This window comes from Equus quagga, chromosome 12 (genome assembly GCF_021613505.1).
Source record: "Equus quagga isolate Etosha38 chromosome 12, UCLA_HA_Equagga_1.0, whole genome shotgun sequence".
NCBI lineage: Eukaryota > Metazoa > Chordata > Mammalia > Perissodactyla > Equidae > Equus > Equus quagga.
Window position 1 is genome coordinate 56594452 of NC_060278.1, and position 14813 is coordinate 56609264.

The following is a 14813-nucleotide window of genomic DNA, read 5'->3' on the forward strand; positions in this document are numbered from 1 at the left end:
AATGAGAGTGAGCCTGTTTCTTTACACACCTATATAACAAGTCCTTAGAAGATGAATTTCATGAATTGTGGGAAAAGTAGGCTCCTCAAATCAGCCAGGACTGCATTCTTGGCAAAGTTTACTCATGTTGTCTGGGTCTTGATTGTGAAAGCGTTGCCTAAGCTCAAGTTCCGTGAATGATTTTTGAAAGAGTTCTATTATTTTATCTTCTGAGGTTGACACACAATAGACTTGAATGGAGTTGCAGTAACTGGAGGATTTATGAAATCCGGAGGATATCACAGAGCTACTGCTTTGCACATTCCAAGAACCTGAACATGTTCCAACGGAGAACATGCCTAGGTTTATAAAAACAAATGAAGAGTGAGTGTCAGCATTAGCGTTCTGTAGGAATGCAGCGAGAATTGGGTTCAAACTCCGGCACTGCTGGGGCTTGTGGCTGATTTTGTTCTTTTACTTTGCAAAAGTTTCTCATGGGCGGAGCATCTATTAATCCTTTCAATTCTCGAGCTGTGTTTCAACTTCCTTTTGGAGCAAGTACTTTCCTGTGCTAGTCAGAGATTTTTAGCAGAGGAGAACCTGACCTAGTGTGAGCAGCGTCAGCTGTTAAATGTACCCCTATAAGACCCCCAAAATGAGATTGGCAGCGAAGATTGTGTGGCTTGTCTTATGGACTGTGTGTGTTGCAGAAGGTAAGAGTAAAAACGGAAGACTTTTTTCTACAGCTATATTATCAAACAATGGCTAATATACTTTTCACAGTGATAATAAAAATTTGGTCTAGAAAGTGTGATTTAATTACTGGTCTGTAGTTTAGTGTGTGAGTGGCTTTTGATTTTAAGTTTAAAAAACATACGCCGCTTTCCTGGATGGCGTATCTGACTATTCGTCATAATTTTATTTAATGAAAAATTTCAGAAAATGTTTGAATGAATATTTTTGAAAACCGTAATGTGATAATCATTTTCCTTGTAATTATCATGAAATATAATTTAATTTTTTGGCTTAGAATTTTCACCAAAATGCTTTATGTGAAAGTATTAAGAGGTTTGTGAACATATATAGAACCAGAAAATAAATTAGACAGTAAAATCCTTCAAATCATATAATGATAGAATTTATTTCAGATATAGATGTTAACTCTCCCTAGGTTTCATTTGTCATCTCTGACTGATATTGCCATGGTCTTAAAAGTCTTGTAGATAAGCATTACTTGTATCATTCGAATGATAATATTATATAAAGGTGAAAAAAATTGAATATGCAATCTTTGTAACAGCTAACTTGTTCAGTAGAGTTTCTTCCTGTGATTGTATATAAGATACATTTGAGAACAGCAGCCTTTAGGAGTGGTCAATATGAGCGTAGAGTTTTTTTCTGATCTCAGTAAGACAATTTCTGGATTCATATTTAAATTTAATTCTATCACTGTTACTTGATATATTAAAAAGTTTCGTCTTGGAAATTTTCTCTCCTAGTTCATGATAGGTAACTACATATGTGATAGACATTTTGTTGCTATTTTCAAACCAAGTGAATTAAATATCATTCATAAATTCGCAAAACTTTTCACTGTCAACAAATTTTGATTGAATGCTTACATAATGTCAGCTGCTGAGCATTGAGAAATATTATGAAATAACACAAAACCTCTGTCCTTGAGAGTGTTTCAACCTGGAAAATAAAAGCAGACATCTTTTTTTAGTTATATCCTTTAGTAATTTTTTAAAGCTTATTCAAGTGTGTTTAATACTTTTGGAAAGATAGCACCTTTTTGCAATTATACATTTTAATGTGTTATTGCTTGATTTTTAGCTTGTAAGTTTTATATCCAGCCACTTTTTAAACTACGTGTACAATCATTTCCCTGCACATATACATATTACAATGAGTATTTAAAAGTAAAATATTGTTGTATTGGCAAAGAGTTCCAGAACAATGTTAATGTTACCAATTGCAGCAAACACATTTTTCTTGACATAAATATTTTCGTCTTTTCTTCTAATAGGAATGCTTTTATTGTTTCCCTATTTGCATATTGTTCACTGAGTTTTCATGTAGATATCATTTGTCATGCAAGGAGGATTTATTTTATTTCTAGCTCGTGTTTAAAACTCAAGAATCGATGCCAAGTTTAATTAAACTGCTTAAGTGATTAAAAAGTGGAATTTGAAATATTATTAAAATCAGGTGTTACAGAGTATGTGACAAAAATTAAATAATAATGATTTAAACTCCTTGCTTATGTAATTGGTTCCAGCTGACTTATTTCATCAATGAACGTTTAAATGAGATATCAGTTTCAGCTGTGAGCTGAGCATTCGCACTATACATATTATAGTGAGAATAACTGTGAATCTGGCTATTTCCTAACAGATAAAGTACAACTTTGGTATTTAAAGCAACGCTTAGGTTAGCCTCATGATTTTCACAAAAGTACATCTAATGCACAAGCTAGTAGAGAAAAATTAGATAAATATTCAGTTGATAGAGAAGTGCAATTTTATTCCTTGTTTGCCAAATAGTTCTGAAACTAAATTAGTTTGAAATGTCAATCAACTCCATCAGTCTGCCATACTTAACAGAAATTTTGCTCAACAGAGTATACTTGATCATTAAAAAAATCCATGTATACGTCAACATTTGCCTCTGCTTTTATTATCCACATAGACATAAATATGGAATACTAAATTGAGATATTGAGAAATACTAAACTGAATACTGAATGCTAAACTGAGAAATTGAGAAAAGATAGTTTTGCGTGCTATCACAATCTGCTGTACTCAACTAGACAAAACATTTTAGCATTTCATAAATTGCCTCCACCCTGTTAGGAGGGAACATTCCTTCAAAAATATTATTCACTACTAAAGAGGAATAATGGCCAACAGGAAGAGTTTGTAAGCCCAACTTTCTATTTCTTTTCTTTTTTTACATACCAAGTAATACCTTTTTAATGCAGTAGGTTGTCTGCATTCACATTCCTAGCAGTACAGGAAAGTTAGCTGCTTTCCTGTAAAAAAATCATGGCGGGGGAGTCGTCACAGGCTACTCAGAATCTGGCCAGGTTTACAGGACAAAGTTCAGAAACAGTTCCTCAATCCTCAATCATACCACATAGTTTCTGCTTTCTGGGTTGTATTATGACAAAACTTTTCAAGTAGAGCTTTTAGATTGAGGGTCTAAAAATTGCATCATCCTTGAAATTAGCCACAGCCCAGAAATTCGAGGCTGATTAAAGTAAATTCAAATTCGACTGAAACATGTCCAAGGACACTCTGGCTGTGTTGTTTGGAGAGAGATGTTTTTTGATTCTGGAGGTTTAAAGGGCAAAACACTTCTTGCAGGACCTGAAATACAGTACAGATCAAAGAGAGAGAGATTCTATCCCATCAGAGAGAGGAGAATTTACTTTTTTCTATATTATATTGTTTCAGGTACAAGATGGCTTCAAATTTGAGTTAATCCTAATATGGAAAAGAAAAGAACTGATATAAATATCATAAGAATTAATTATGTTAATAAAAATTACTCTTTCATAAGGATATATGTGAAATTATGTATGGTTATAATCCAGAAAACTTGTGATAATGGTTTATAATCCTAAATTCTATGTTTCAATTCCAGTGTGCTAAATAAGAATTCCCCCTCCCCCCAAAAAACCCCACATTTTCAGAAATATTAGTGTTGGTATTTACCTATATGGTATAATTTAAAGTTTTTCAATGGCCCAATCATCTTCAATATCTTCTTTCCTTCTAACATGTCCTACATGCTGATGTTACCTTAAATTCAACCAATCTAAAATTTATGTGGAATGACAAATGCTCTGAATAAATAGTTTGGGATAAAGTTAGTATGATTCACCACAATTTACTGTGAATTATTATAAGTTGATAACCTTTCCACAACAATCTTTTGGGGGAAATGGATGATGAGGAGGAGGGTAGGAACAGGATTGAGCAATTCTGGATGAGGAAGTATTCTCAGGTGGGGTAGATCTGATGGATGAAGTGCTGTGGCAAGTGCTGTGGGAAAGGGTAGAGAAAATACCCCCAGGACTGTCAGGAACTCTAAGAACCTCTAAGTTTAGGCATATCCTGGAAATGCATTTGCTGCTCTTTTGCCCGCATATAATGTTAAACTAGAATGGAATTGTTTAAGTATTGCTAAAATTATTCTTAGCGAGAAGTAAGTTCCCAGACGTAAGTGGAAGCACAGGTTAGCAAAGATTCCTCATTTGTGGCGTTTGATTTTGAAGGCTGGAGCCAAAGTCTAAGTTGACCCATTTTCATTTGCTCAATTCCTGATTGTTCTCCAGCGTTTGCCACTTTTTCTTTTTCCCAGCTATGCCTACCCCTCTTCACCCCACACACCATCCCCCACCTGCCTGCCTGTGAGATTCTGCCAACCAATCTAGCCTAAGCTCACAACTACTGCATACTTTACCCGTTTCTTAACTTTAACCAGCCTCAGAACACAGTGCATAAAAAGGACATGATGTAATTGAAAAAAAAAAAGTGTTACATTTTAGTTTAACATTATAAGGAAACATTATAAAAATGGCTCAGAGAAAGCAAAAGTATTGGAACAGGAAAAAAAGTCACAAAAATAATAAAAGGAAAGGAGGAAAAAAGATTTGACAGAATGCTTTTATTTGTTTTGACATTTTAACTGAGAGAGCCAAGTTTCTCGTAAACCTTGTTAACCAGAAATGTAATAAATAGAAAAGTGATTATAGAAATGTTCCTTCAAAGATTCCTAAAAGTTTTTTTTGAGGTAAGTTAAAATGATTTCTGACTTCAAAAAGTATAACATAGATTCAAGCTTAGGACGCATGGATGAGACGTACAATGGAATTACAGATGTTAGAGTTTCTTGAGTTCACGCAACAGAAATTTAAGTGCACTAAACATTTGTTCCCATGTCTTCTCTTATCATTTACATTTGCTACCATCTACTATGCTCTTTCCACAAGTTGCCCATGATCTACAGATATAATGGAAAGGCTCCAAGAAAGTTTTATATTCATTCATTCTTTCATTCATTCATTTCTTCACTCGATCATTTTTTAAGTAACTGCTAAGTACGGGACACTATGACTTGCACTTTCCAAAAGGAGGTCACTTAGTGGGGAAAAAAGGAGTGATTGTGTATCTTATTAGCATATGGTATTTTGTCATATAAAGTATTGTGATGAAGATAAACAAAGGAGACTATAGGATCATTTAGGGAAGGCAACAAACCCAAATCAGAATGAGAGGATGGAATGGGATAGGGTTAAGGAGTTGGTTTGTACAAGGTACAATGAAATGAAGACAGAGAAATATGTCAGGATTGTGATGGCATCTTGGGTATGTTTTGATGATTGAATAGGAGTTCACCAAATGAGGATGACGAGGACACTCAAGTCTCAGGAGACACTGAGTGTGTATATGAAGGACCAACCACAGAAGTTCTGTAAAACTGGAGGACTGAAATCATCTCCCATATTTCTAATTCTTCCCTTAACTGAACTACCACAGTACTACACGTAAAATTGGGTATAGTGTTTTTTCTTCCCTTTCTCTTTTAACATGTATTCCCAAGATTTTCATGATGATTATTAAGATGCTAAATCATTTCTGCTACAGAGTTTTCAGGGTCCTCATTTTAATGTCACCCCGTGACTGAGCTCCTTTCTGTAGTAACCAGTTAAGCCTTATGAAACCTTAGTCCCTATATACTAACAATTTATTTTAAGAAAATAACTTTTGACTTGAGCAATAATTGGCATTAGATGTTAGCTATTCAAATACTAGACATTTCATGAAACTTGGTTTCAGTGGAAGTTTCAAGCTGCATCCTGACAGTAACTTGTTTCAATCCTAATTAGGATGTACTTGCTGCTCTGCCCAGTTTCTTATAGCTATTGCCTATTCTCCAGTTTGCTTTTTATGATCTTGGAACTATCTTTATGCACTTTTTTACTGTTAAAATTTTAAAAGGTAACTGTATAACTACCTTTTTAAATTTTAAATATATAATTTTATTTCTTCAAAGCATTATTAAATGCAACATAATCTCCATTTGCTTTTTCTAGAGTTTGTTTAAAAAGAACTTCATTGCAACTGACATTTTCTTTACACGGGTATTCATAAATTACTTCCCAAATCACCTTTCAGTCTTCTCATGTTATTTTTAAAATAATCTGAATATGTCTTATTTTTGAAATCTAATTGGACCATATCATATATATGCAAATGTAAGTAATATGCATATATACCAATGAGAAGACAGGAAAGAAATTTAACATAAAATATCTGTTTTTGCTATTTCCCTTTTGTCCATTTGCTTTCTTTTTTTCTAAATTGATTTTTAGTTTTGCTGTATAATATATTCTAATATCTGCTAAGTTTAGAATTAGGCAATTTAAAAAGTAATGTCTTCTGTTCTTTTTTTTCACAAAATAATTTAGAAAACAAGAGTAATGGAACAGAGATGAACTTTAGTCTACCAAAGGAATACTGCATAAATTTGATTATGGTTTTCTCAAATATTTAATTTTATCATGATTCATTTCTTTTGAGTAAGAAAACTTTTGAAATAAATAACTGTTTATAGGTATATCGACATTGAAAACAAGTAATTAGCTCTGTTTTCATTTTGTCAATAAAACTACCTTAAATTTTGAAAGTGAAAACATTAGGTAAATCATGATTATTAAAATGTCAAGTATGCTTTTTAACTTTGACCAAAATTTTATAGCTGTGTGCCTCAAATTAAATAAAAAAGAATCCTATTCTTGTCCAATAGCCAAGTCCATTTATACTCTTTATTTATGGACTGAATAATTTTAAATTGGAAAATCAGATCAAGTGAGTAAAAAAGTTCACCAGGTAGTGTTTTACAAAAAAGAAAATTAATTTGCATTTAAATGACTATTCAAACACACAAGATGAAATATTCATTGTTTAAACTCAAGTGAATACTAAGACATAAGGAAGCTTAGTTTACTCATTAACTTAGAACTTGAGAAGTGAGATGATTATTCAAAAAAAATAATAAAAGTTTTAAGACAAATTCTACCTTAAGAAATGTTTCCATGCCTTTGAAAATATTTTTATGCTACTTATAATAAGCCCTCTGCCCTATTTCTTCAAGAACTGCCAATTTAATTCAAGCAAATGTGATTGTTATACATACATGCCAACTGTTTGACTACTTGGGCTAAAATAACTCTTTTTGTCTAATTAGAAATCTTTGAGAATGTGTTTTAACTTAGCTTGAACAATTATTTGCCAATTAAGACAAATGAAAGCCATGCCCTAAGATATGCTTAATTATTGTTATAGGACAATATATGAATCATTAAACATTTTTATGACATGAGTTGATAATACTAAATATGTTAAAGATTAGACCAATAGTAGACAAGAAGTATATTTGAAGTTACAGGATCTGGGTATTAATGAAAATCCCTCCATTATGAAAAACAGGACACAGATGGTCCTTAATCTTGGGGAGCGTACATTTTGATGGGAAGATAGATGAAATCCTAGCAAACATAAGAATAATTACAAATCGTGAACTATGTTGCGAAGGAGGTAAAGAAGGGGCTGAGGAAAAATAACAGAGATGGGATAGTGACGTTTGGGGACTTGAGCTGGGCTGGTCTTGGAGACTAGAAATAAGTGGATCACTCTGAGGAAATAATGTTTGAATAGAGCCTGAAAGATGAGACAAAGCCAACCCTCAAAAGTCTGTGGGAAAAATGTTTTGAGGAGGAGAAAACAACGTGCGCAAAAGACTCAAAGAAAAAGAAATACATTTGCGACACTCAACAAAACATAGACAAAGCAGCCCCAGTGGCTTTGGCACACTGAGTAAATGCTAGAGGTGACAAGATGAGATCAGAGAGAATGGCAAGATCCAGACAAGGCATCCAAGGCCAAAGTAAGGAGTTTGGAATGTCTTACAAGAAAAAGGAAAATCATGGAAGAATTTTAACCACAGGAGTGACATGACCAAATTTGGAATCATCACTCGTAGTTCTGTGGGGAATGGAGCAGCAAGTTTGGAGATAGTCAGCAGGCTGTTTCACGGTCAAGGTGACAGATGATGATAATCAGAGCTAAGATTTTGGAGATAGCAGTGGAAAGATGGAAAAATGAAGTAGGGGTGATAATACCTTTTATTTACAGAGTCAAAGATGCCATTTCAAGTTCATGGAAAAAGCGTCAGAGTTTTGAATATTATTTTCAGTGAAAAGGGTAATCAGTATGAGAAGCTTTGATGTAGAGTAAACAGATATATGCAGAGTAAATATTGTGAGGAGCTGGTAGGAAGATTATGTGAAAGAGATATAACTTCGTCTTTTATATCTGGTAGTTAAAAGCAATTAACTAAATTTGAAAAATGAGGAATTAGAGGTATAAATGTATTATCTGGAAATATTACAATAACCAAAAGGAAAAATCATTTGCCTCTGGCTAGCCCACGGGCTGAACTTTTTTGTGGATGCGTTTCTTTGAACGTTTTGTGGATGGATTACTCTGTTGGTAAATTCATTACTTTAATAACAATAATTTAAATTGAATAAATTAATTCATAAGAAAAAATTTTGTTACTCTTTCCTTGCACTAGCTTAATAACGGCATAGGAACTAATTTTACCAAAATGTTAATATATTAGTGGAAAATAGTTTTCTACTCCCAATGTTGCATCTACCTTTGAAATTTATTTTTCTAATAACCCGAACGCCATGAAGAGGATCTGAAATTCGAAAGTGAAAAACACACATATTAGCCCATAATTAAACGGAAAATTTCCCGTAAAAGCATGAACATTAAATTTTAAAAAGCCAAACAAAAACTCAGGCTTTTTCTGGAGGGGAGAGTAGGAGGACGGGCGGTTTTTGTTGTTTTGTGATAGAATATTGGCACCATCTAGTGGCGTAAAAGTATGTTTACTTAAATTATAAAAATCAAGATGGTGATGTGGAATCATTTATTACAAAGTTCCCTAATATAAATGTGCTAAAAATTTGCGAAAACTCCAAAAGAAAGTTCGAGCATATGAAAGCCCATACAAGTATTGTTTCTTACCTAAAAATGTAGTTTCATGTGGAGCTTTCTGTTCTGTGATATGTTGTAAACTGTTTCCATAATGGGATTCAGCTCAGCTGATTATTTTTTTCCCCTTGGTTTAAAAAAAAAAAGTCTAGACTAGAATGTTAAACCATTGTTATAAAACCAAGTAAGGAAAAGAGTTTAGCAATGAAAATAATATCAATAAATATGTATGGTGATGAGTATCTTTGAATTTGCTTTTTTAAAAGTAATGTGTTGGGGGTTTACTAATACAATCATTCTAACATCGAGTAGTTATATCTAAATGAAGCAGTAAGCAGTATTAAAAATATTAGCAGTTATAATCATAGACATGAGCTTTTTAATGAATTTCCTGGTGTTCTCCTCTTTATTTATCACATAGTAAATTAAGTTTTTGGAAAATAAAAATCATACTGTATATGCAGATTCTATTACTTTAATATCTTTATTGTGAAATATACTATATGAGTTAAATGTGAATGTACTGTATTACAAATAATTATAATCACCCATGTCAAGAAGTGGAACATTCTCAGCCTCCTCAACAATTCCCTTCACTTTCTTCTAGATTAAAGCTCTTATCTTTCTTGTAGACGAAAACATTACCTTAATATTTATGGAATTTGTATTTTTACTCTTCTTTAATAGTTTCACAGTCTATGTACACATCGCTAATATATACATCTGTTCTCAAATTTTATATAGATGAAATAGTGCTGTAACATTATATGATATATATTATATATTTATATAGATAGGTATAAATAGATATATTTATATAGATGAAATATCCTTAGTGTACCTTAGGGTCTTTTTACTTTATGTGATTATTATTTTTTCTTTTCGTCTCATTTTGTGGCATTGGTGTATTATTCCATTGAATGGATATACCATAAATTTTTATCTATTCAACTGTTGATGAACATTGCCGTTATTTCCATTTTTGACTATTACAAAAACCACATGGCTATCAACATTACCACACATGAAATCTGGTTCACGTGTGCGAGTTTCTCCAGAATATATTCCCAGGAATAAAACTGCTGAGTATGGGACAATGCATGTCTTCAATTTCACTGTGAGTTGCTAGACTCTTCTCTATTGTGGTGGTTCCAATTTTCCTTCCCACCAGTGATTCCTGATCCTCTGCATTCTTTCCAAGTGGTAGGATTTCAGACTTTTTTTGTTTTTGCCAATGTCATTTTATTTTATTCATGGTTTATTATGGTTTTAATTTTCGTGTTCAGTTTGAGCAATTTTTCATTAGTTTATTGATCACTTGGATTTCCTTTCTGGTAAAATAACTGTTCAAGTCCTCTACCCATTGACTTTTTTTTTTTTTCTTTTTAACAGCTTTGTCAAGTTTTGAAAAACAAGATTACTTCTGGGTCCGGCCCGGTGGCGCAGCAGTTAAGTTCGCATGTTCTGCTAATCGGTGGTCGGGGTTCGCCTGTTGGCATCCCGGGTGCGGACATGGCACCACTTGGCACGCCATGCTGTGGTAGGCGTCCCACATATAAAGTAGAGGAAGATGAGCATGGATGTTAGCTCAGGGGCAGTCTTCCTCAGCAAAAGGAGGAGGATTGACAGCAGTTAGCTTAGGGCTAATCTTCCTCAAAAAAAAAAAAAAACAAGATTATTTCTCCTTGTACGTTTTGTAGAAGTAGCTGGTGAAGCCAACTAACTCCACAAACAGAGGCTGAAGTTTTCTATGTTTATTTTGGTCATAGGACTCAAGATCTGTAAAATCTCATTGAGTCAGTCTTGCTGTACTTTTTTGTTGTACAAAAATTTTGTTGGAATTTGTTGTGCAAATTCCAGGAATTTGTCCATTTTATCAATATTTTCAAAGGTATTGGCAAACAGTTGTTTAAAGTATTTGGTGAAAATCTTTTTCTTTTCTTTTTGAGGAAGATCAGCCCTGAGCTAACATCTGCCACCAATCCTCCTCTGTTTGCTGAGGAAGCCTGGCCCTGAGCTAACATCCGTGCCCATCTTCCTCTAGTTTATATGTGGGATGCCTACCACAGCATGGCTTGCCAAGTGGTGCCACGTCGGCACCTGCGATCCCAACGGGGGAACCCCAGGCCACCGAAACGGAGCATGCGAATTTAACCGCTGTGCCAGCAGGCCGGCCCCAGTTAAAATCTTTGTGATGTTTGCAAGATTTCTAGTGGTATCCCTTTTTCATTCCTTATCTTGGTTATTTGTGCCTTCTCTCTTTTTTAATATTTTGATCAGTTTTGCCAGAATGAGATCAATATTATTTATCTTGTCAAAAAACCATTGACTTTGAACTGGAACCTTTAATTCATTTCTGTATAATAAAATTACTTATATGTTTGAGTTAAAACCTAACACTCAACTTGATCCCTTTTTTTGTCTTTCTTCCTCTCCCTGACCTTACCGTCTTTTGATTTGGTTAATTATTATAATTTAATATTTTGCTGTCAAGTAAGCTAGAAGTTTTCATCTCAATTTTGCTTCTATAATTTTGGCAGTTAACTTAGTAATTAAAACATACTTTCTTAACTTATCAAAGTTTAATGCTAATTTATCAGTTAGGGTTCAACCAGAGAAACAGAATCAGTAAAAGTTTATCTATCTATCTACCTATCTGCCTACCTACCTATCTATCTAAAGAGAGATCTGTCATGAGACAGGAAATTGCCTACTGTAATTGTGGGCACTGGATAAAAGTCCAAAATCCACAGGGCAGGCAGTCAGAAAAGGAGGAACATAGGCTGGAACTGACAGGCAAGGAAGCTGCTGTCCACAGTAGAGTTTCTTCTCTTTTGGAGCAACCTCAGTCCTGTTTTACAACCATTCAAGTGATTTAATCAGGCACACACAGATTGTCCTAGATAATCTCCTTGTTTAAAATTAATTGATTAGGATTGTATCTGGCCACATACCTTCCCAGGAATACCTAGATTAGTGTTTGATTAAATGATTGGATGGTTGCCTAGCCAAGGTGATGTATCATGAAAGCCATCACAGCTGGTTAATTCCTTTCCATTCTTCTAGATGTTGTGAGCCTTAAAGTTATAAGACTTTAATTTTATTTTTCCTTCTCTCATTTAACTCACTGTTGCCATTTATTTTGTCTATATGTATATGTGTGTTCGTATGTATGTATTTAAAACTATGTAGGACTATATTTTGGTTTTTTATAGTCAGTCTTCATTTCAATTTATTTGTATTTGTACTGTTTTCTTTGGTCTTTGTTTCTTTCATTGCAAACCTTGTATCTGGGATCATTTTCCTTTTCCTGAAGTACATCCTTTATTTTCCCTTAATGTGAATCTATAATGGCAAATTCTCTCAAATTTTATTAATTGAAGTCTTTAATCTTGAAAATTATTTCTTTATATAGAATTCTAGGTAGATACTTATTGCCTTGTGCAAATTGAAGTGAATGGCTAGCATCTTCTGGTTTCTGTTATTACTATTGAAAAGTCAGTTGTAAATCTAATCATTCTGATCCCTGATCTAATATAACTTCACTAGAAACAGGAAGTCTGTACTACCTTTCCCCCTTACTCTTATGTTATTATTTACCCACAGTTTTAAATATTCCCCAAAACACGATTTTTAAAAGCCTGATAATATTTCCTGAGGTGAATGTACCACAATTTAACATCCATGCTTTTTAACATTCTAATTGTTTCCCATTTTATCCACTATAAAAATGTTGGAATAAATATCCTATACATAAATATCTCACCAAATCTTTAATTATTGCTTTAGGATACTTTTTTTAGATTGAAGTTATTTTTTAATTTGTATGAGCTCTTTTAAGATTCTTTATCTATATATCACCAAATTGCTTTCTGTTAAGATTATAGTCACTTATACTTCTAGTTTTATTTAATAATAATATTTATATCACTTCATTTCCTACAAAATTGATTGTCATCTCCTTTACATTGCTGTCATTGAAATTCACCAAAAAATATCATTCACATTGAATTTTCATGTCTTTGATTATTAGTAATGGCTATATTCTTGGTCCTTCTTAAGAAAATGATCTATCATATTCTGATATTTTCCCTTTGGTGGTGTTAATGCTTTTATTATTGCAAGCAGTGCTTTTGTGTTGAAAATGATTATGCAGTTAATTTTCCTTTAAGTTTTGCATAGATTATATTTTCATAAATCGAATTTTTAATTTTAAAATATTTTATTGTGTGTATCCTCTTTTTATAATTTGCTTTATTCACTAAACTTCATGTTTTTCTTATTTACTCATAGTTTTCTGAAAAGATTAATAAATATGATTGCAGATGGATGGCACTAATAAATAATAGTGGGTTACAAAAATGACATAGTATCTGATCTAGCAGGCAATTAAAGAAGTTATGGAAGAAAGAAGTAGATATGAATATCTTTATCCTTTTACCCATTTTATCTATCTTTTTAATAACATATTTAGGATAGCTATTTTAAAGACTTTGACACGAATTCCAATGTCTAGATCTGAGGGTCTGCTTCTCCCAGCCATTTTATTTTGGCTTCATTTTTGGTCACTTTTTTTCTGCTTCTTTGTATGTCTTTTATCTTCTTCTTCTTCTTCTCCCCAAAGCCCCCCAGTACGTAGTTGTATATTCTAGCTGAAGGTCCCTCTATTTGTGCTACGTGAGACATCACCTCAGCTTGGCTTGATGAGCAGTGCCATGTCCACACCAGGATCCACACCAGCAAAACTGGGCTGCTGAAGCAGAGCGTGCAAACGTAACCACTTGGCCGTGGAGCCGGCACTCCTTGTGTGTCTTTTAATTTTTATCCAAAGCCATGCATTTTATGTGAAATAAATGTAATGATAAAGTTTATATTATTTACCCCCACTGACAAGAGTGTTTACTCTTTGGTGATTCAATCAGGAATCGAACTCAGACGGGCTCCAGTTGCATTTTTACTTTGAGTCCGTCCAGTTCTGGATTTGAAAGTCTCAAGGTAGAGAACTTCTTGAGTTTTTATCAAGAACTTAGTTGGTCTCTTCTTCCATCCTGAAAGACTATGATAGATTTATCTTGCTTCTCCGGTGTTTTGACCTCTGCTCTAAATCTCACCCTGAGTGACTTCCAAATATGGCAGGTGTCTTAATGAGGACACCAGTTCTGTATTTGAAGCAGGCCCCTTTTCTTACTGACTTTTTCTGCGAGACTATAGGAAATTCCACTCCACTCTCTGTCTCTTTTATTCATTGGCTTTTTCTTCAGAACTTAGAATAGTGCTCCATAAATATTTTCCAAATTAATGAATGAATAGTAGAATGCAGTGCAGCAGTTAAGGATAATCTAGTAAAGTATTATTTCTCTGCAAAGCTATTCTTACAAGTTTATGTAGATTCAATTTCTGTAAGGTAAAATGCATATTTTATATAAAGTAAGGCACACATTTGGCTGGACTTGTAACCATATAAGTATTTTTTAAAACAAAAATAACTTCAACGTAGTATATGTTTAAATAGTTACTTTAAGCACTTATTTTTATTGCTTGCAGATTGTAAAGAACCTCCTCCAAGAAAACAAATAGAAATTCTATCAGGTTCCTGGCCTGAACAAACATATAAAGAGGGCACTCAAGCTACATATAAATGCCGCCCTGGATATAGAACTCTTGGAACTATTACAATGCAATGCAGGAATGGACAATGGGTGGCTCTTAATCCATCGAGGATATGTCGGAGTAAGTATTTCATACATCTGTAAAATTTAT

The 14813-nt window shown here is 33.5% G+C and overlaps 1 protein-coding gene across 1 annotated transcript in view; it reads left to right on the forward strand.

Moving 5' to 3' along the window:
- Positions 1-289: 289 nt before the first annotated feature.
- Positions 290-14813, forward strand: part of LOC124248171 (coagulation factor XIII B chain-like) — a gene marked incomplete at its 3' end in the record, with an annotated part of 74769 nt that continues 60245 nt past the window's right edge. Inside the window, exons 1-2 of the mRNA XM_046678018.1 lie at positions 290-692; positions 14598-14783. Of these exons, the coding sequence (XP_046533974.1) occupies positions 611-692; positions 14598-14783 (268 nt within the window). The remainder of the gene's footprint in view (positions 693-14597; positions 14784-14813) is intronic.